The sequence below is a fragment of the Hippocampus comes genome, unplaced genomic scaffold (genome assembly GCF_001891065.2).
Source record: "Hippocampus comes isolate QL1 unplaced genomic scaffold, H_comes_QL1_v1.1 scaffold186, whole genome shotgun sequence".
Classification (NCBI taxonomy): Eukaryota; Metazoa; Chordata; class Actinopteri; order Syngnathiformes; family Syngnathidae; genus Hippocampus; species Hippocampus comes.
In genome coordinates, this window is record NW_017806236.1 from 491,673 (window position 1) to 515,409 (window position 23,737).

At 40.7% G+C, this 23,737-nt stretch overlaps 1 protein-coding gene across 4 annotated transcripts; it reads left to right on the plus strand.

Annotated features, from left to right (window-relative positions):
- The first annotated feature begins 3,522 nt into the window (after nt 1-3,522).
- On the plus strand, nt 3,523-23,136 carry ano5a (anoctamin 5a). 4 transcript variants are annotated; one of them, XM_019856972.1, is made up of 22 exons: nt 3,523-4,007; nt 6,215-6,276; nt 6,698-6,826; nt 7,641-7,682; nt 11,459-11,560; nt 12,995-13,066; nt 13,140-13,418; nt 13,599-13,718; nt 13,843-13,958; nt 14,040-14,174; nt 14,264-14,369; nt 14,484-14,544; nt 15,527-15,678; nt 16,456-16,536; nt 17,350-17,572; nt 17,695-17,873; nt 17,963-18,060; nt 18,148-18,278; nt 19,338-19,543; nt 19,780-19,973; nt 20,164-20,269; nt 20,972-23,136. In XM_019856972.1, the coding sequence occupies exons 1-22, from the start codon at nt 3,941-3,943 to the stop codon at nt 21,197-21,199; spliced, it is 2,889 nt and encodes a 962-aa protein (XP_019712531.1). In that variant the 5' UTR covers nt 3,523-3,940; the 3' UTR covers nt 21,200-23,136. The 4 variants fall into 4 exon arrangements, with proteins under 4 accessions (XP_019712531.1, XP_019712532.1, XP_019712533.1 ...); XM_019856973.1 differs by lacking the exon at nt 16,456-16,536 and adding an exon at nt 16,816-16,893; XM_019856974.1 differs by lacking the exons at nt 6,698-6,826; nt 7,641-7,682 and having other exon boundaries at nt 3,524-4,007.
- Nucleotides 23,137-23,737: the final 601 nt, after the last annotated feature.

Sequence of the window (23,737 nt, forward strand, 5' to 3'; positions counted from 1 at the left end):
GAGAGAGAGCGAGAGAGAGAGAGAGAGAGAGAGAGAGAGAGAGAGAGAGAGAGAGAGAGAGAGAGAGATGGCTTTGGGCTGGAACCTCCTGTGTCACAATTTGTTGAGAGATGGCTTTGGGCCTCGTGCGTCACAATTTCTTTTTATTTTTTCCACAAATCTTTACTGCTAGTGAGTCCATACGTGTGGATGACTCTTGGTGATGCTAGCTCTCAGTGGGCCAGATAAAGATCGGAGCGAGCCATCCTATGCCTCCCTAATCCTGTTGACCTTCAGGAAATTATTATTTGATCTCCTCATGATTTTCCTCAGTTACAAAGAAATCTCCAATTGTCATGTTGTGGGATGCCTATTTAAGGCAAGCAGTGAAAATCTAGAACAAATGTCAATCTTAGTTTCAGCGCAATAATTCAGACTTTTCAAATTGCTACTGTTATATTTGTTAACACCCTTCACGTCCCAATAAGAAGTCACATAATTGATTAAAAAAAGAAGAAAATAACTTGGCCAGGGATGGGAAACTGATGCACAATCTGATTTGCCCTTTATTAATTCCCACAAAAATGTCCATAAAAATGGTGGGAAAGAGAGCAGAAAATCACACAAAAAAACAGGAAAAATTCTAAATATGAAAAAATATTCTGGTGAAAAAAATCTGTGAATATGCGAATCCAAACAAACTGTGCCGAACTGTGAATATGCAGTTGACTGTAGTTTTAAGTTGTAATATCACTTACCACCACGAGATGGCAGACATGTCCTAGTTGCGCTGACACTGAGTCATACTGCTCAATATTACAACATTAGTAGGCCTTTTGTATAAAGTATTTTTTGGTGGATTTGGAATGATATGCAGGGCAAAAATAGTACCTAAATAACATTAAAATTTTGAGGGAGTGTAATTTGTGAAAAAAATGCACAAAATATTTCAGGTACTTGTTCAGTTTTCTGCCATACTGGAATGGCAATTTGAAGTGTGTGGGCCTATGTGGACCCCGGTCGCACTGATGGAAAATTTTGGCCGTCTCCAGCATTGACGCTGCCCATCCTGATACGAGCTGATGTTTTATTTTAAATGTCAATAAATCTGTTCTTGTTCAAGCAAAACATTCACAGTTTGTTTTGCATTTTATTACCTAACCATTGGTGAACCAAACCGTGAACTTAAACCAGAGGTATGTATTGAACTGTGATTTTGTCTCACCGTTTACTTCCCTTGTGATAATACTGTACATTTATCTGGCTTCACCGCTCTAAATAAACCCCACACCCCTGCCCCCCACTCCATACCCTGAGGGTAACAATGAGTAAGATGTAGCTTGTGGTTAAAACGAATATTACACCCCTGCTTGAAAGTATTCAAGTTTGCCACTTGACTTTCAGCTGCATCCACCGATTTTCTATTGGCTTGAAGTTACACCATGACCTTAAGAATCTTTTGGAGCCCTTCCTTTGTTGTCTGGCAGTATGTTTTGGGTCATTGTACCCTTTGCAGAAAAGCGGCTCCAAAACTCATCCAAAACTGACTGTGGGGGCTCTTGTTCTCTGGATCACACTTACATTTATTCATTGTCCAAACATGACACGTCAAAATGAGTCCAAAAACATTTGGGCGCATCTGACCACTGCACTTTTTCCAGAGCCTTCTCTGTGTCATTTAGATGTTCACGGGTGAACCTAAGGCGGGCCTCCACATGTGCTTGCAAAATTGCAGAGGGATCAAACCTGGGAGTCTATGGACACATAAAGTAATACTGTATTTCACAGCGACCATCTCAATACTGCTATTCAGGGTCACAGAGGAAATGCTACCATGGTGCATTGAACAAAGTTTGGTGCATGTATATTTTCTCAGTTGTGTATATTAATAGTTTTCATTTACCCTAAAATAGTGGTCAAAAGTTTCGACAAGCCATGTCATTTGTACGTAGCATGAACAAGTGTGCTCCAACTTGTGTGTTTCACTTTGAACTTGTATTTACTGTGATATCCTGGATTACATACTGTGTATTCCCATTTGGCAGTTTGCCGGATTAAAATCAAAGGTGGTCCCGCTTGTCTTGTCATTACTGGCAACTGTTTACCATTAGACATTGGCAGTGCACACCCAAGAAGTGCCACATGTTGCAGAGACTGGACAATATGAGACTGAAGAAAAAGTGGTTTGGGGAAATGAGTAGCTGTATTTCTGTGCATGCTGCCACACCCCGCAGAGGAACCCAACATAATTACACGAGTACAGAGCCGTGGAGGCCACATGAAGGACAGCAAGAGGGACCTGACACTAAAATTATACCCCCCAAAAAAATACATGGGCGATGGCAAGGGAAGCTTGTAGGGAGAGGCTTCCCTGAACTGGAGCATGAGGTGCAAGAGTGGAATTGAGGTGAAACAATGTGATGTGCAACGGAGGACATATACATGCACAAAAATTTGTTTGATGCACCATGGTAGCATTTCCTCATTTAATAGTTTTGGAAACATGTTCAGCAGCCACGCTTGGGACAGCTGTGGAGTTGAAATTGAACACTGTTTGACCCAAAGTGGGTCACAAAATGAACCTTATGTATTGCTATAAGGTTGGAGGGATCCAGGTTTTTCCAGATGTTGACTTCGAACTGTAACAATATCATCAAAATGTTGCGATTGAAACTGATACTCAAAACACCAGGAAACATTTCCCGATTATATCCCGTCCAATGATAGTGATTCTGTGCAAGTTCCAGTTTATTTTATTCTTAAATGACAATCGTGGAACCCTCAATTCAATATGGTATGCACATATAATCTACTGTAGGGATTATATAAAATTTAAAATGTGTGCCTTGGGTCGATAAAAGTTAGGAAAGTGACATAAACAGCAGACATAGAACAGCAGCAGATTTGTAGTCATCCGAATATTTTTTATTTTTTTTGTAGTCATCCGAATATTTTTTTTTTTTTTTTTTGAGGGGCAGGGGTACTGTCCTTAGGCTCACATCTATTGGACTGAGTAAAATTGCATGAAAATAAGTATTAGGCATGTAGAAATTGGACTTTCTAAATTTGACAAAATAGTTACATCATTACTTAACAGTAGTTTTTCACATTAATTGTTTACAAGTTTGCAAGCCATTGACCAATACTTGTGGTGTTTGAAGCCGTGTCTCCCAAACCTTACTGAGCCAACGATGGAACCATTTTACATTCGCAAAATCTCACGGCACCCCACCATACAAAATCGGGCCCCTTTATTATTATTATTATTATTACATTTTATATTCTCATACTTTACGTAGACTTTTCATCCATGTTTTGTATTGTAGTTTCCAACAGTTTCTCAAAAACGTAGACTAGTTCAATAACGTTAACAAAATGTCGTCATGGCGACAAATTGTACAAACACCAAACACGATTGTGACGTGACATCTTTCAATCAAAGTTGTTGAAAATTACGAGTGGGCGTGAAATTGCAATATCATAAGGCAAAGAGAATAACAAATAAAACACGTAGTTGCAACGTAGAGAAACATAATTACATCAAACAATATTCCGTTCACTTGATACAGGTGCAGGATGATGCTCAAGGTTGTCCTAATTTAACTGAGCGCAGAAATTTTAGTTCGCTTCCGGTTAGCCAACTTTGCGCTAAATATGTGCGCTTCGGTGTCATGTCCAACTTGCAAGTAGGCGCTCGGCTTCTTGTCGGGATCATATAATTGGCTTGGAACCGGGCGCCACTCCCCTCCCCTCCCGGACCTCCCTCTGTGAAGTTGAGGGGACGTACGGTCGCAGGCGTCGATCACTGGGTGGAGGGAACCCCGGGAACAAGGCTGCCGAGTCACTCGAGAGAAGGTAGCCAGGAAGGTGAAGGACCCCGAGGAAGGTCGTCGTTGGGCTCGGGACACTCTCAGCTAGATGTGGATTAACACGCTCCTTTTGGCCAATCAAAATACTCGACATGAACCGAGTAAGGGGCAGGAGTGGAGCTGATAACATCGAGATGAGCCCATCTAACTCTCGTAATGGTAAGTAGTTTCAACAATCGCACTGTTTGCCTTGCATATTACTCGTAATAGGGTTTCATATTAGACAGTATTCACGCCCGCTGAAATTGTCCAAGGTGTTTTGACGCTGGGCTCTTTTCTAAGGTTGTAAACTCTGTCAAAACCAAATTCTGATTGACATGGTGATGGCTGAACTATTTGAGCCAGTGCTGACAAAAAAATGACATTATAAGTCACCCCCCCCAAAAAAAAACCTGCACATATGCACTCGAGTTTTTTTTCATTGAGTTATCACCGTCTTAAATGTCCCAGGGTTAGCCACCTCACTAGTTTTGCAGCAATTTAAAATAAAATGAAATAAAGAAAGCATAATACACGAATACGATCAATTGTAAAAATAATAAGAAATTGATTCTGTAATAATCATTTAAAAACGCTTTAAAGATACAAAACCTGTTGATAACATCCTGCAGGCCTCCTTTGTGCCTTTGACTAAATTTTGTTGGCTGCCTGCTGTTCCACTAGCAGCCTGTTGGCGGTCTCAAGGTGGAAGAAGTTTTGGTCAGACTCCCTAGAGGAGGGATTGAAGAAGAGTTCTATGCCCCCCTTCAAATTGGCATATTACATGAATTGCAGTGTTGACAAAAATGGCATTATGTCTTTGCCAAAATTAACTTTTCGTATATCTGCATTGCATGTTTTTAACATTAAGTCATGACACTATCTTAAATGTGTGTCCTAAGTATAGCCACCTCACAAGTATGTTGTAATGTGAGTGGAAAGAGTGACGATTCAAGCCAGTCAGACAGCTGCCCCTTTTACTGGAAACAATGTCGTACTTTTTGTTGAGTTGAGTTTTGTTCATTTTCATTCATGTTTACTTGTAATTTGGATCCAGCTTTGCTATGTGTGAAAGAGCAGTTGTAAAAGTGACTGTGAACCTCTATGGCTCTAAATAGAAACACTAAACTAAATTAAAAAGAAAGACATGCATTTGTGTGGCACACGTGGTTGCAAAAACAATATTAGTGCCTTCTTGCCTGCTTCTTCTGCGACTATCAAGCTCCACGCTTGCTACTTGCTTTGTAGGCAGAATGCCAGTTGTACAGAAATAGGAGACGTTCTCATATAAAAGCATGCACTCTTAGAGGAAGCAAACGTATGACTGCCAATTCTACATCCTAAACAGCTGATATTAACAATTAATTGCTACATCTTTGTGATTTGTTTCAATGCAGATATCCAGAGAGTTCAAATATTGTAAAGTTTCACTTTGTGCTTCAGTAAAAAAAAAAAAAAAAATTGTGGTGAGTTATGAATCTTGTACTATTTATTGTAGGAGAGAAACACACACACACACACACACACACCTGTGAACCTCTATGGCTCTAAATAGAAACACTAAACTAAATTAAAAAGAAAGACATGCATTTGTGTGGCACACGTGGTTGCAAAAACAATATTAGTGCCTTCTTGCCTGCTTCTTCTGCGACTATCAAGCTCCACGCTTGCTACTTGCTTTGTAGGCAGAATGCCAGTTGTACAGAAATAGGAGACGTTCTCATATAAAAGCATGCACTCTTAGAGGAAGCAAACGTATGACTGCCAATTCTACATCCTAAACAGCTGATATTAACAATTAATTGCTACATCTTTGTGATTTGTTTCAATGCAGATATCCAGAGAGTTCAAATATTGTAAAGTTTCACTTTGTGCTTCAGTAATTGTACTATTTATTGTAGGAGAGAAACACACACACACACACACACACACACGCACACACACACACACACACACACACACACACACACACACACACACACACACACACACACACACGCTGTAAGTCTTATGTACAGGTATTTGTTTAGATAAAATTCATTTGGTGGGCATGGAAAGGCAAGTGAATGTGAACATGTACAAGTTGAGTCTGTCAAATGTCACCTGTTGTTTCAATTTTGTTCAGTCACTGCTTGACTCAATAACTGCATAACACCAAACTGCCGCAGCCATGTTCTGTGGCTGCTGGGAGCCCTTGTACAAAAATAGACCATGCACAACACTGGCTGCTTTATACCTTTCTGCAGCTGTTCATGATCACTTTATAACTCAACCCCAATACTACTGACATGCATCTCGCATTCTGTATGTGCAAATGAATCAATATTGCTTCTTCAAACTGGGTCTAACGTTGTCATTTTTGTGCATCTCATGTTGCTGTCTTGCAGACGATATAAATGGCTACTACCGCGAATCGTCCAGCCCAGGATCTCGACATACACTATCAGAGGTAAAGACGACATGCATTCCTCAAAGTATACATCGATCAAAGTATTGACGATATGATGAGCAAATACTTTGTACTTAGTCAGGGATTGACTTTGGTTACATAAATTGCATTAATAAGTCTCCATAACATTTTGGGATAATTCCATGCTTTGACAGTTTGGGGAAGACCCTTTTGTTGTTCCAGCATGACTGTAACCAAATGCAACAAACAACTGGTCAAGAAATGAGAAGAACTACAACTGAGATTCTAATTAACCATTTCGGTGACAGCGGTTACCTGATCAAACCGTGTAGATTTTGCCTTATTTACAGATTGTTGTTGTATATTAACTGGACTTAGATGGAACTGCGAGGCCAAGGATTCTCTGTATTAAAGGCGAGAGATGACCCATGCTAATGTGACCTCTTCCCCCTTTTTAAAGTGTCATGATGTGTGTGCGGAGACCTGTGAGTCTCTCAACACCAGCATAGCCACACTAGCCTCGTCTGACCGCAGTGACGAAGTTCAGGTGGACGTTCGCACTTTAGAGCCTATCAGTTCTTTGACTGGGGTAAGGCCCCAGTCCGGCACACAGATGCATGCCGCTGCAGTGTATGCATGAGTGTTTCTGACATCTCATGCTTCCGCGGTCAGATTTTTAAACTGAGCCACATCTTGCCAATGTGGAGTTAATATTTTTAACAGGGAATTACATTTGAATGTAGTTGCAAGTACGTTCAAATGTGTTCTACGTATTTGCAAGTATGTTCAAATGTACTTGTAGGCTAAATGCTAAAAACATAAACACAGACTGACTTGCGCATGAGTATGTTAAAAAAAGTTTTGGGTTTTTTTTTTCGCATTCGGCCTACGTTAAATGAATCAAGTGAGTAAATTTCGATTATTCCTCATATTTGTTTCTGTACTGCCTGATTGGTGTTGGGAAATCTGCATGTGTAAGTTAAAAGAGCCAAATGTAAATCATTCATTGCAGACATATGAATAAAACCACAAAAAGTATGAAGAAACAATGTTTATTAATTTTTGAACATACTGGTATAATATAGGCCAAATTCAAAAAAAAATTGCATTCTTTTACTTGGGTATGCTCAACTCAATACCCGATGGCGTTATGGAAAAATGCTAAAGTTTTAGCATTTAGTCTACAAGTGCTGTCAAGCATTTGCAATGATATTAGAAGGTCGTTGTTAATACGTTAGAACATATTTGCCCGTCCAAAATGTTTACTCCACAGCGGCAAGACCAGGCTTCTGTAATTTTTGTATATATTTGATAAAGTTTTGCTTTCCAGTTGCGCTGTTAAGTTAGAGTTGTGTTATACTCTTTTAAGGCTCACTCTCACTGTCAACTCGGTTCCTCCACAGTTCTGGAAAAAGCGGACACTGTTCCTGAAGTTTCGTTCGAGGGTATGGCATGGTAAAAACATGCTTTTGATGTGATGCAGTTCGATGCGTACTGTCCGTCTGCCCCCACAATTAGAGCTTCAGAAAATGTAATGTCTGTGAGAGCTGAAATCAATGTGCATATCTGTTATTGGAAAGAGTGAATTCTCTGCGGCATGTTTTTCACTCCTGCACAGTCATGGAAACATTTTGGGGTGATGCGACATGAGAGTTCATTAAAACCGCTTTGTTCTCACCTTCGATAACTCTGCTTCACTATAGCGAAAGCGGCAATTGGAGCATAACCATTGTTTACTACTTGTTATTGGCCTCAGTGTGTGAGTGTGTGTTCTTTTGCATTGACTGACCTCAGCATTATAGTATGTTATCAATCAAAAGACACGTTTGAAATCTCTCAAGTGCCTGAGGGGAGAATGTATTCCAGTTAGTGGACAGCACAAAACCCCTAAGGCTTGTAAGCAAAAGCAAAATGCTAGGAAAAGCCTGCTAGAACACCCGAACTTTATTTGGCGTTATTCCGCGGAACTTTAAATGGTGGCAGGTGTTTGCTGGCACCCAAATAATGTGAATTGCAATGTGATTGGTTTATTCTAATCAGAATACAAGTGCATTACCGGTGGGTGTACATTATCACATTATCTCATTTATTTACTCTGACTTAGCCTTTTAAGAAGATTTTCTTTCCATTTGAATTGTACAGGATATAGGTCACATTGGTGGATAAAGATTTGAAACGATTGAGCTAATTGTGGTCAAATGTGTCTGTAATTTGTATATGTTTTTTTTAATCCACTGTTACTGTTTATGTTCCAAAACCATCAACTGCTGCAAAAGTCACAATTAAAAGTATTAGTTTCACATTTCCCGTTGAAATGAGTAACTTACCGCCTTACACCATGTTTTACACATACCACTTACAAAATGACTAGCAAGCAGACAAGAAAGGAAGCCAGGCATCACCCAGTCGTTTGGGGTTAGTGGTGGATGGACAGAACTCGAATCGCTCCACTTGGCAGAGGCGGGCCTAAACAGAAGCACTGATTTTCATAGGCCCGAATCTGTAATTACAGCAAATTAGAGACTTTTTGCCCTTGTGAAGGAAGGCCGCCGCCCTCGCATGGTCAGCTTAAAGTAATTCAAACCAGGAGCTAATGTGGGAATTCGGACTTTATTTGGGATACGACGGCGGTTAAAAAGGTTAAACATTTGGACTTGGAGGCTTCGCAAGCAAATTAGTATCCAACTTTTTCCCCGCCCCACAAAGGATTTGCATCCATTGATTGATTGCTTTCATACTCTTGAGTTGCCAGACCGCAAGGTTTGAACCTTCATCAACCTCTTCAGACTACATTATTCATGATTTAACTGCATTGCTTCCACACCGTCTAACTACATCCATGGCCATTACTGTAATTTCCGCACTAAAAGGCGCACCTAGAGATTTCCATTTTCTTAAAAGCTCACAGCACGCCTTAAAATCCGATGCGCCTTGTGTATGGTCATTACAATAATATTTCGACCCCAAAATGGCTCCTTGCTCGAGACATGCTTACGACGCAGAGTTCAAACTTAAGGCGATCGGTTTCGCAGTTGAACACGGAAATAGAGCAGCGGCAAGAGAGTTCACCGTTAACAAGTCAATGTTATAACTTGCTGTTGGTTAAGTGAATTGTGTCGCTGCTTTATTCAATAAGTTTTACTGACATCTGATCGTCGCTATATAAATCAGGGTGTAGTGTAGTGTTCTGTTGGTATTTCCTTGAGCATAGCTCCATCTAGTGGATGCATTGTAGATTGCATCTTATAATGCGGTGTGTCGAATAATTGAAAAAAATTAACAAAATAGGCCATTCATTGAAGGTGCGCCTCATAATCCAGTGCGCCTTTTAGTGTGGAAAATACGGTATTGAATTAGCTTGCTAGCAGGCGGCACTTCCTATCTTGAGTAATTATAAATATTTTTTTAACCCCTCTAGCTCCATTCTATCTGTTTCCTCTTTGCGGGGACGCATGAGCATGTGAGGGCTTGCGCGGAGCTCCTCTGGTGCAGTGAGATTTCAGGCCAGCAATGCTTTGCAGTGCTCGCCTTCATTCTGTGGAGGAAGGTGGGGGTGCTCGTTCGGGAAGCCGGCTTTTTGACCGATGCATCATAGGCAAAAAGGGAGGCGGGCCATGGAGGTAAAGTGCATTCTCTCCTCCTCACAAGTGTGCAGACAGACAGGGCCCACTATTTTCTTTTTGACGTGGTGGTGGTGGGTGTTGCCTTGGTACTAAAAATATGTTGTCACTGTGGTGATGTGAAGTAGTGCATGGTTATGTTTAGCTGCCTGAACAGCTGAAGAAGCACCAGCCGCTAGCAGACAGACTGTCCCGTTCTCTCCCTTGGTGCGGTCCTGAGCCAATTTGTTTGCCTCCAGCAAAGCACTGCCGGGCTACTGCTGGCTAATACACATACCTGGCATTTACACACGCCATGTTAGAGCTGATTTCGGCCCAGCAAGTGCATGAATTATAGGAGAGGAATGCTAAAACACAGGGCGATGTTAAACCAGGTTGCTGGATCTCTTTTAACCGATTAATTTTTTTTGTCCTCTTGGCATTAGCATGCTAAGCCTGTGTAGTTTTAATTTGAGCAAAATGGCAACACAAAATGTGACGATTAAAGAAAAAAAAAACATAGGAGTTTAGACATATACAGCACAGCATGTTTTTACACAGCAGTCATTTTGATGTATGAAAACAGTAAATAGTAGACTGCAAAAAAATGTATGTCAAATAAGAAAAGCTACATGTGTAAATGTAATACAAACCCATTACCTATTTTTTGAAGTATCTGGTTCAAAGTGCTGCCCGCAACCCTTATGAGGATAAGCGGATTACCAAATGGTTGCGTGGATGGTTCAAAGGGCTGATACAGGTATTAATTTTCAAAATTTCATGTTACCAGAGGTAGGTTAGAGTAGGGGTACACTGAGTCAATTACATTTACTGAAGTAACTTCAAGGCTAAGTTGTACTTGTCGAAATAATTTTGAGGCAACATTTTCCCTGAGTATTTTTCATGAGAAACTCTACTTTTGCTCTGTTACATCAAGCTCCATTCCATTTGGTATTTTTGTTTTTTACCAGTCTCGCTGCTTGTGTGATCTACTTGTTTTGGTTTGTCAGACTTGTCACATGACTCATTAACCAATCCAAGGTAACAATCCAGGACATCTAACCCCCCTTTCACTAATCAAATGGAGCCAGGCAGTCACATAACCGCACACAGTGGCCGTGGCCCCGCACAAAGGGAACGTTTTCAAAGTGGCTAACTTGTGTGAATTTATGTCGACGCCCACTGTTAGCGGGGAAAAAGGACCGAGCCACCACGCAAATACTTAAAACCTCTGTATAACTGACACCCGTTGTATTAGAGAGAAAAAAAAAACATTACAAAGCCTCAACATTAATTCAAAAAAATGCTGATAAAACGGAAAATCATAATGGTACCACTTGCCTGTAAGAAGTAGCGTGCTAATTAATGACGACAAAGCAACGAACAAGCAGCACAAACAGCTTAATAACAAATTGACATTAACTATAAGGTCAAATCCAACAGTGGGCTAAGACTTGTGCATGGTATTTTAGCCCAGTGTGATGCCCACCGCATCACACTGGGCCTTCCGACTGACACACTTTGTCCCTATGTGAGCCGCTGGACATCGCACTCCCAAGACAAGTAACGCTAACCACATGAGTACTGCGCACGTTGTGACCGATGTTATTTCTTTGTCATAGATCGAGAAACAGCAGCAGAGCAAAGACTCGGTGTTCTTCCGCGATGGAGTGCGCAGGATTGATTTTGTCCTGTCCTACACTGATGAAAGTGATGCTAAATCGGTAAGAAACGAGTGCATACCTGTTTGTTTTTTTTATCCACCTTATGTTGGTTTCAAACTGTTAGTTCCACCTTGATTTTTATATTATTGGTTTTTTTTTTTTTACAGTTATGCACTACTGTAGTATAAAACACACCGCCAGTGATCAGTTTGGCTTTAGAAACATACCTTTCCACAAATTTCTTCCCTGTAATTAATTCCTAATTGTATGAAAGATTGCACGACAGTTCATTTTAAATGGAGCAACGTGACGTAATATTCTTCTACGTGGTCTGATTGGAATATATGCCTTCAAACGATGGCTCCCCAGTTTTCCATTTCACGGGGCCCTTTTCGATTTGACTGGTAAGAACCGGTTGTGACAGGATGTCTCCCGACCCCGGTGGGAGTCAGCGGCGGCATACTCTAGATAGCGCAACAGGAGACACAAGTGCTCTCTCGCTTGGAGAAGTTTATCCTCATTCTCACAGGGTCGTTTTGCCGTTGGCATGCATTCATGGAAGCGTTTTGTGAACTCGTCGAGACGTTTTCACAGACTCTGCAAAGTTTGTGGGAAGCGTTGTTAAGGTGCTGAGACTTTTAGAGGCCGGTGGTAGAGCGTTAGACTTAGCTTGTTAGCGATGCGATGGTGGTTCGTTGAATTCAGTTTAAGAGCTCAGGAACTTGTTTTTTTTTTTTGTGAAGTGGAGGAAACCGGAGGCCCCGTCCTGTCTGTTATCGACACTTTTCAGTAAATGTCACCTACTTTTTAACAAGAGACTGACATTTCATTTAATGGGCTGTTAGTGGTTTTCAAACTTTCCACCAAGTACCAAAAAAAAAAAAAGTACACCATCATAACCAACAGTATAATTAGTGTACTAGGCCTATGTAGTAATAAAGAACAAGACAGATTTATTTTAAAATGTGTATGATTGTAAGCCAATGTTAAATTATGCAGTTTGAACATGAACGCTTTGCTTCATATAAGGAGTCAATGTATTGCATGAAAAAGTTACCGAAAAATTTGACAATTAACATACAGTTCTTTGAGATTAAATGTTCAAATGTGTTGTACTAAAATGTTCAGTCTGACTGAACTGTACTTAGGCAGTGATTTCTTTGCTCAATAAAGCCCACAAACTTTTTCTCTAGACCAGTCGCGGGCCACTTTGTAGTGACGGCTTCCCTCATAACGGTGAAACCATATACATTATAAATGTTGAATCATCTCAGCATATTATTACGTATACACAACAAATGGATGGAGTATACATTTTGAAATCAGAAGTTAAGGAAGAATATTTTGTTGAACCTTTTTGATTTTCTTCATGTTGATAGTTGCAGAAATGTTACACTTTTAAATAAAACAGTGGTTAGAAGGATTATCATAACGGCGGATGTTTTCCACAAAGAAAACTGAAGACTACATTTTTTTTCCCCCTAAAAACAAAAGGGAAGAAAGAGGGAGTTGTACGAGGCCAACCTAGAGAAAGTCGGCTTGGAGCTGGAGACGGAAGACAAATCTGTAAGTGTTCATGCGCATTGAGTTGATAATGTCTCACGATGGAAGCCTGAAAAGCAAATCAACCGCATTTCAGGAATCGGAAGATGGAAAAACCTATTTTGTGAAGATCCACGCTCCCTGGGATGTGTTGGCCACCTACGCAGATGTGCTGAAAATCAAGGTCCCCTTCAAGGCCAGCGACATACCAAAGAAACTTTCCATCAAATGTCTGGCCGCCCCTTTTCGTCTTCCGGACCACGTCATGCATCCTGAGCCGGACTACTTCACTGCTACCTTCAACAAGAACAATTCAGACTTTTTCATCATCGATGACAGGGAGACATTCTTTATCCCTTCCACTCGCAACAGGATTGTAAGTAGGTTTTGATGCAAATCTTCAAGTCAGAACACCAATAGACAAATAATGCAGCACCGTTGTTCATTTTTATCTCGAACACCCCCCCCCCCCACACACACACAATCTACTAAGAAATAATAATGGAAAGGCATATATTCCTTGCAATCCTTTGATTCAGACTCTCTCTTTGACAAGGTATACTACATCCTCTCCCGATGTCCCTATGTGGAGGACGAACGTGTCGAGAAAGACAAAAAGGGAATCAAGAGGTTGCTCACCAACGGCACCTACACGGCGGCGTTTCCACTGCACGACGTGAGACCCTTTTTTGTTGAATATAGCGAGAAAACGAATATGTACAGGTCAAAAGTGGATCAAAAAGAAAGGGTTGAAAAACTGAAATCATTCTTTTGTGTTCTGTGCGTGTGTACGCATGCAGTGCAGATACTGGATGAGATCAAAGGATACTAATTGTGAAAGCGAACGATACAATCTCTACCATTACTGGGCCAAACTCTCGTGTTTCTTCAAACAGCAGCCCCTCAACCTCATAAGGTAATAAAACGACACATGTGTCAATATATGTTTCATGTGCGCCTTCATATAGCTCACGGCTCAAAAATGTCCTCTATTCAGGAAGTACTACGGAGAAAGGATTGGCCTCTATTTTGCCTGGCTGGGGTTCTACACTGAGATGTTGTTTTTTGCCGCGGTTGTGGGGACCCTTTGTTTCATGTACGGATTGTCCTCATACAAACAAAATGAATGGAGGTGAGTTTGGTGAAGGCATGCATTATCCCAATGACCCTTTGTCCAAACAATCATACTGATCATTGTCTGTGAATTCCAATTATGCTTAGTAAGGAAATCTGCAGTGAAAAAATCGGAGGCAATATTATCATGTGTCCGCTGTGTGACAAGAGATGCAGCTACTGGAAACTCAACATAACATGCGACGCGTCATGGGTGAGACATCTGTATTTCATGATCCGTGCTCTACTCTAAAGTGATGACTATTAAACTTCGATATTTGCCCTCTCAGCAATCTCTTACCATTCTCAAACATGTCTTTTCTTTCAGCAATCGCACCTGTTTGACAATGTGGGAACTTTGTTTTTTGCTGTATTCATGGGGATTTGGGGTGAGTCAATTCAGGCTTTTAATTTTGAGCTGCAGCACTGCCTTGTAGACTCCTTGAACTACTGCCAGCTAGTCACTAGTACAGTATTTAGCAGGGGTGGGCAATTCATTTTGAGAAAAAGCAAGGCTTGCCAAGGTCCAATATGCTAACCTCAATTTACCGGTACTTTAAATGTAATTTAAAAAAAAAACCTCTTTCACTAAGCTGCTAAATATAGATATGGTTTATATTTAGGAAATAGAATTTCAAGCAAAATTCTAAGCGTTTGCATGTTCTCCCCGTGCCTGTGTGGATTTTCCCTACGTGCTCCAGTTTCCTCGCACATTCCAAAAACACGCAAGGTGGCTTAATGGAACACTCGAAATTGTCCCTAAGTGTGATGTGAGGGCGAATGGTTGTTTGCCGATGTGTGCAATGCGATTGGCTGGCAACCAGTTCAAGGTGTAGCCCGCCGACTGACCGAAGACAACTGGGATAGGCCCGCGATCTTTGTGAGGATCAGCGGATTAGAAAATGGATGGATGGATTCCAACCGCTAACTCATATTAGCCATTCTTGTCAGGACTCCCTAATACAGTACCTATATAAGTGGGAACAATATTATTGACAGTGATGTAGAAAGAAGCAGTGGTCACTAATAATACGACCAATTCGCACAAAATCTTCTTGGCCGTCTTACCACCGCTACGTAGGAAGTAAGAATGTCGCTAACAAAAAAAAAACTGTTGGAATTGGTTGTAGTTGCAAACTTCTCAGAATTCTAGCCACCTCTGCTAAAATCGACTCCATTTGTAGTTAAACAGCTCATCCAATTGACAGTATGAATGATTAATAAATATAATTTAACCAGTATTTTGCTCAGTTTTTTATGCTTTTTGAAAAGCCATTACTATAGAAAGGTGACGAAATGTACTCATGATAGTGATGGTAAATGGAGAAAGCTTCGTTGCCTTTGATGGTACATTTCTGATTTATTGTACAGTGACATTGTTTCTGGAGCTCTGGAAGAGGCGTCAGGCCCGTCTGGCATACGAGTGGGATCTGGTGGACATTGAGGAGGAGCAGCAGCGACTGCAGATGCGGCCCGAATATGAGAACAGATGCACTAGCCGCAAATTAAATCCCATCACTCAGGTGTTTATGTACTTATGAAGTAAAACTACTGTTGTCGTTTATACGTGCTTTGGGTAGACCGCAAATGAGTACACAGTGGTGTCTTGAGCAAAAACTCCGACTTAAAATTCGTTGTCATTCGGACAATTCAGTGAAGTGTGAACTTGAAATTTGGCCGCTTTATGTTCTTAATCTTAAATTCAATTTACTTCACATTAAGCAGCAGTATGGAAAATAGTGAATAATTATTCAAAAGGACGCATCAAGCCATTTAATGCCGCTCCCAGTTGATGTTTACTGTCAAACTAAACAAAACTTAGAGGATTACACGTTGAATATTTAACCAACCACATTGCCTGTAGTTGGCTAGCTTAATGCTAACGGTAAAATATAATGGGAAACATATATACAAGCCTTTAAGCAACTGATATTCCTCCAAAAAAGTGCAACAACACATTCAACATAATTATAATCATATTCTTTATCCTCTGCAAGGAGCTGCAATGTCTGTATATGTGTGTATGTATGTCAGATTAGAGTTCAATTTCTCACATCTTTTTCATTTCAGTGAGGAAAGGTGTTTTGAGATTAAAAAATAATGTTTGCTTGATGGACGTAATTACATATGGCACAAATGAACTCGTATCTCAAGCCACCACTGTGGATAAGGACTGACTGATATATTATGAAGTATATAAATGTGATACATTATTATTATTATTATTATATGAAGTTGGAGTCATGATCGAAAAAGTGGATGGTTCAAATTTGCCTTGACCACATGGTGCCCACCTTTAGGAATCAGAATTGGTCCTTGAGAGGAGTACGACTGACCTAGTGGGGAAATTATTCCTGTGCTGGGTCGCCGTGTTATTTTGGGTAAGGGTGGTGCCGAAAATGGATTGTCAGTTTAATGTGGGAGAGGTTTTCCTGTGGTGTACATTACTGAAAAAGACTCACCGGCGCAAGATTCCTTCTGCTCAATTACCGTATGTGTGATATTTGGACCTACATGCAAATAATTGGTCCAATTTGATTTGCCTTAAATCTCAACTGAAGGGTAATTAAAAGGAACCTTGTGGAGTTGCTTTTCAGGCTATAACAAAAGTGTGACTGACCCTTTTTTTTTTGTACACGCTTTGCTTGCTCATGGTGTAGGAAGTGGAGCCTTACTTACCTATAACAACTGTCAGGTGTGCACGCATATGTCTGTCTGGAGCCACTGTCCTGTTGTGGGTGAGCATCCTATCTACGTACTATCTTTCAAACGTATCTGTCTCTTTATATCGTACACTCATACCATATCAAAACAAATCGGAATCCCACTGAGTCGAAATTGAATGGGATCGAATACGTTTCAAATACGCTTTTATTGGGCGGATGCCGCCCGAGCATCTTGATAAATTCTGTGCGAAAACGAGTCGAGGATGGTGCATTTTAAAGTGAAACGATTTAATTCAGTGGGATTATGATTTGATAAAGTGCAACTCAGTTTAACTTCTTTCAAAGAGATTGAACAGGGATTGGGCTCAAGATATTTTCATGCATCATTCCAGCTCCCAGCTCGCTCTGCTTGTGTGTCTATTTTGCCGACTTGCCTTGCAACAGCACTGGTTGTGGTGTCTCCCGCTCTTTTGTATCCTGTCATAGGAGCGATCTTTTCATGTTGGCTTTTTTTTCTTCGTCCCAAAGATCTGTCTGACCATTTCCTGCATTGTTGGAGTGATTGCGTACCGCCTGGCAGTATACGCTGCCTTCTCCAGCTTTATGAAGGAAAACGCCCACCTGAACAAGATGACTTCCTCAATCACCCCGCAGCTAGCCACGGCTGTTACCGCCTCCTGCATCAACTTCATCATCATCATGCTCTTGAACGTCATGTATGAAAGAGTAGCTGTTTGGATAACTGACCTCGGTGAGCGCATGACCGAAATAGCTCAGTCCTGTCTTGGGTAATTTATTAGGGACGATTCAAATGTGTCATTCATTTTGTTTATATGTATAAAGTCTTGTGTTTTTCACCTATCGTTGCCACAGAAATTCCAAAGACCCACGTGGAATATGAGAACAAGCTGACAATGAAGATGTTCCTTTTCCAGTTTGTCAACTACTACTCCTCCTGCTTCTATGTGGCTTTCTTTAAGGGCAAGTTTGTTGGCTATCCTGGAGGTTATTTGTACATGTTTGGCCAGAGGACCAAACTCAGGAATGAAGAGGTGGATAGAAACCAGTATTGATTCAATTTCAGCTTCATTCTGTTCGGGGTTGGGGGGGTCTATCATTCAATTTCTATGTTTGCATTCAGTGTGACCCCGGTGGCTGTTTGATTGAGTTGACCACGCAGCTGGTAGTCGTGATGACTGGTAAGCAGGTGTGGGGCAACATCCAGGAGTCCCTGGCCCCGTGAGTTTGCCAAAATAATTACCTACGCTACTGTATGAACGCTATGCATGTACATTGCCTGTACTCGTTGGCCTACTTGTCTGACAGGTGGTTAAAGAACTGGTGGCGCGGCAGAAAGAGTCGGCGCCAACCGGAGAGTCTGTACACCCGCTGGGAGCAGGATTACAACTTGCTGGTGGTTGGCCACCTGGAACTCTTCTACGAGTATCTGGAAATGGGTAAAACAGCCTTCCCCTAACCACTTCAATACATCCAGTCAGTAACTATTGTACTTCCAATGGTCACATGAGGTACACTTGCTCAACCTATCGAGAGCCAATACAAGTAGGGCGGCGTAAATTTTGCTTTTGCCTAACATAATGCTCAGTTTTGATAGAGAACGTCAGAGAGGGTGAAGTTAACAATGTTAATTATTGTGCTCCTTGTTGCATCAAACCTACTTTCTTTTTAATTGTAATGTCAAGGGATGCATTGAAAATGGCAAGAGGACCGTGACCAAAAAAATCATCGCATATTAAAAATATTGAGGGTGAATTTCAAAATAAAATTGCAATTAGTTTTTTCTTTCAGCCGTAATATCAGGATACAAACAGTAGAGGCTTGGTCGTATTGATTGGGTTTCCTGAAACGTAAGGGACTTGTTTGAAGCAATAGCAACAGTTGTCCCTTTCATCATTGTATTCGACAGTGAAACCGAAATGAGTCCACACATTTTCAGCTCTTAAATCTTCCGCTTTTGTAAATGAATTTACCGCATCCTTGATTTTCACTTGGATTCCACATACAGTTATTACAACTGTGAGCAGGTGAACATGTAACAGACGTGCACACACGTGATTTGCATTTTGGGTCCATAAGGGCATATTGTCTGAATTTACTCACAATTGCATTTACTTCGTGTCAAATCTGGCCCTGTTTAGTTGAACACAGTGCTGATATAATCGCAGGAAGCTGTCAGCTTTTTTTGCTTCATGAAAGTCAAGAAATGGACAGGCTAATCATACCTTCTGCCACCTCAAGGAAGCACATTTTTGTTCCATTTGTCATGATGTCGCTGGCAATGCTAAATTATTTTTAGTCAATGATTAATAATTTTGGGACCCTTAAGTGAAATTGGATAATGTCCTCCAGCTGATGATCTCTCACCCTGAGAGGTACCGGGCGGGTGTGCCTGTTTCATGTTTACTGAGATAAACAAATCCAGCCTGCCCTAGAGAATTTCATCCTGCAGATGGTGCTGTTTCTTCCCTAAATTTTCATTTTTCTTTGTTTTCCAGTGGTCCAGTTTGGTTTCATCACTCTGTTTGTGGCTTCCTTCCCCTTGGCTCCCCTGTTGGCTCTCTTCAACAACATCATTGAGGTCAGAGTGGATGCCTGGAAACTCACCACCCAGTACAGGCGTCCTGTGGCATCCAAAACTCACAGTATCGGAGCCTGGGAGGAAATCCTCAGTGGGATCGCCATCCTCTCGGTTGTTACCAATGTAAGCGGTGGACTAGAGCTGTTTTTCCCCCCGCTGGGTATCTGCCCAGTTTCACACTGATGGCGTAAAAAGACGCTTTAAAAAAAGGCAACAACAACAAAAATCTCGTCTCATAGATATTGTTCTTAACCTTGCCAAACGTCCTCCAGTATGATGACATTGATGTATGATTGATACTGTAGACTAGCTCCCTCATGTCTTATGTTGCTTGTTGGTCCTTTCTTGTCTTTTTGCAGGCATTCATTGTGGCCTACACCTCTGAAATGATCCCCCGACTGGTGTATATGTATGCTTACCAGCCAGGACGTACGATGAAAGGTTACATCAACAACAGCTTGTCTGTGTTCAAGATCTCCGACATGCCGCTGGCCCATCGGCCAGACGAAGACGAAATTCCCCCCTGGTTCAACGACTCCATTACAACCTGCAGGTGTGTGTGTGTGTGTGTGTGTGTGTGTGTGTGTGTGTGTCTCAAATAATGACAAGTAATGGTGTGCAAAGAGTGTCTTTGGTAGATGCGGTGTTTTCTTGCGGATTTTTTATCTGCACTTTGGTATAACAATACATATTGTGTGATGAACAGCTGACTCAATGCTAATGCTAACTCACCGATCATGCAGGTACCATGACTACCGCTACCCTCCTGGCCATGAGAATCAGTACACCCACACATTGCAGTATTGGCATATTTTTGCTGCCAAGTTGATCTTCATTATCATCATGGAGGTAAACCATTCTTTCGGATATGATGTTATCGAAAGTGAGGATGGCAACACTTGTGTTTACAAAAGTAAACATCTGCACCTCACTTGCATATGGTATTGTGTTTTAGACATAAAGCTTTGAAATATGTATAAATAACAAAATTAATATACAGACAATGGCATGACCTATTTGAATTTTTTTTAACGCCAGTTATGGTTACTGGCAAAAAAAAAACAAAAACAAAACAACAGAATGAACAAAATAAGAATCTTTTTTGGGTCCGTTAACCCTTTCATGCACCCTGGAACTCGATAAAATGATAAACTGTCCACTGTAGTAACCGCTGTCCCCGAAGGGGTTAAATATTAAAGACACAAATTAAAGACAGAACATTTGACTCTTTTACAGTACTCGGTAATTTAGTATTTACTTTACAACAGGAGGGAAACAATGGTAATTTTTTTTCAAATGTCATGTTTGTCGGATGTTAAGTGTTAATTAAAAAAAGGCTTTTTTTTTTTTTGCGAGGGATTATCCTACATTATTCTCACTTTTTGCAGCATTCCTTTTACAGGTTCAAAATAAACCAGACTACACAAACACTAGTTCAGCATTAGATCCCATCATTAATCCTTCCATTTTCAATTCATCCTTGCATCTCCATGGGCATGCATGTTCATTCGTGTTCTAATCTTGCCATGACTGTGCCTCCTTCCTCTCCAGCATGTTGTCTTCCTGGTCAAGTTCTCTTTGGCCTGGATGATTCCTGATGTTCCGTCCGATGTGAGGGATCGCATAAAGAGAGAGCGCTACCTGGTCCAGGAGTACCTGCACGAGTATGAAGTGAAGAGGCTGACGAGCCAACTCAGTGGAAACCAGGATGATAGTACCTCCGTGAATAGGGTCCAACCATCTTTGTCTGCGCATGAGGTGGTTTCGGAGAATCTCTAGCACAGAGAAACTGCTGCTCAGTCAGTAAGATTTGATGGCAGTGATGTCGACACGTCTGCTTATTCATGTTGATCCTGGTTCCTGGTGTTGACATTTAAGTGTCATTTTATGATGACACACGCACTCATACACACATAGCCTTTATAAAGGAGCTAGAGGTGTCCTCCGTCCTCAGCTATCCTGCTTTAAGCATGCTGAAAACCTAGAACACTTGAATATCACTGCCTCGTATTTATGGCCTTTAATTCTATGCTGTACGTGTAATGATGAAAATGATCATATTTTTGTTGTCAGGAAAAGGAAAGACGAGCCACGCCTTTCAGAGCTATTTATTGTACTAGCCACTATCAGTAGCTTAAGAGTCGCCTTAATACATTTTGTCCTTTGATATGTCAGAGTTTCCCCCATCATGTGTAGTTGTATGAACAACTCTGGTGTTACATGCCATAAAATGTTGAATATTTAATTCTCTTTAAGGTTTTAGAGTTTCTGCAGTCCCTGACCACTGCTTATTATCAATGTAGATGGGTGACGTCCCATAAGTTTCCATACATATTATTTTATGAGAAATGTTTTCATGTACAGGTATATCTAATGTTACATTTAAATTAATTCTGTGAGCCCACTAAATTTTATTGTGATTAGCAGTCATAATATTGTACTTTAAAACAGCCTACAGTCATGAAATAATGATATGTAATACATTTTCTTTGCTTCAAATCAATGGATATAGTGCTGCTCTTTCTGGTGTGTGTGCATTGACCACTTGGGGGCAGAATAAGACGGCCTAATGGCTACACAGCACATGGAGACGGTCACATGTTACTCCTCCATAAGCTGCAAAAATACTTAGTCGTTCTTCGCAGATGATAAAGAATATGTTGAGCATTGTTTTCTCTACGTTTCCCCTCCATTTTTTTTCAAATATATATTGCTTAAAGGTATAAAACCATGCGACACTGATGCTCTTTGTTAGCCGTTAATGGCATTTTTTGTTTTTCATTAGCATTTGGCTGAACAAACTTTAACCAGGCAAAGCTATGTGGTTGTGGTTGTGTAAATACACAATGGATAATCCCCTCCCCAAAAATAACATTCATATGACAAATGCATTTTGCAAATTAATTGCAATCATGCAACGGTTTTCTGAGCTAACCCTCATTACGATTTCAATATGTTGTTCTTGATTCCGATGCGCTTTTATGGGTGTCTGAAATTGAAAATAAAATAACGCAGAAAATTCCAGAAAATGTATGGAAACATGTCAGGCACAGTCCTACTATAACATAACCCTAATTCCAAAAAAAAAAAAAATCCCTACACCAACTTGTATATTAGAAATGAGATCCTCAACATTTCTTGAAACCAAGACATGACATATGACTTGGTCGTTCCAAAAATCTGCTTTTACCACTGTGATTAAGAAGGTGGTTTGACAATAACGGGTCATCCAGGCATAACAGCTGCCGCATGTTGAGAAATGAAAGCCCTGACTGAGTGAAGAGATCCCCTTTTAATGGGCTCGTGTTTACCAACATGCTCGTTAAATGAAAATCCGGATGCCCACCTTCTAAGCTGTGTTTGCTCCCATTACACAAAGCAGCTGCATTTGTCCACAGAAGGAAATACACGTTTTGACTTTGTATTTATAATCGCACAACGCACTTGATGAGAAATGACTGATCAAGTCATAAGCGTGCGAGTCTTGCGGTTGACATGACGACGCATCCAGTCTTGAGTGTTTTAAAGCAGCAACATGTAACAACCCCAATAGTTTTTTTGAAGGATATTTAATTCCATAAGAGTGTCTATGCATAAACGAAGTCTTTAAATGAAGTATTTAAATTGTAAAATATTTAATTCAATCATTTAGTCTGCTAATCTTGCGAGAACTTTTTAGTTATTTCATTTTTCAGTTATAAACATGTTCTGAAGCCTGTTGTCTTTTGTGAATTTTTATACTTTTACTAAATGAATCTGTTTACTGTACACTGCTATCCAATCATTTCATTCTGTATTTTTTTTAACATTTCCTTTATCCAAATTTCCAAAATAAAGTCCAGCTGAACCGATGTTTGCATGATTCCTAAATGTAACTGTCCACTGTGCTGCTTTGCTGAGGACATTGGCAAGCGTGAGCATTCACACAACAGATGGGCCGAGAGGATGCCGCTTCCTAGTCAGTGTTTTCTCGCACTAGTGGGTGTGGTTAACACCCAAAGACATTGGCATGCTCTTCTCACCTGGCATACAAAAACACATGGGCAACACGCATGTATATGTGCCGTCTGTGCAAAACCTTACAATGTCTGTGTTAAGCCTTTCACCAACAGTGGTGACTTCAAATATTTTTGTGAGCTAAAAATGCCAATGATTTCCTGAAAACATTTTACATAGTGTTTTTATGCTGCCTTGCGCAGCATACCATCTTGCACAAACCACAAACTGCCACTGATAACACCTCTTGGTACACGATTGTGCTATTGCAAAGCATTTGGAAGTCACTGCTCTATTCCAGTGCCTGAACCCCTGGAGCAT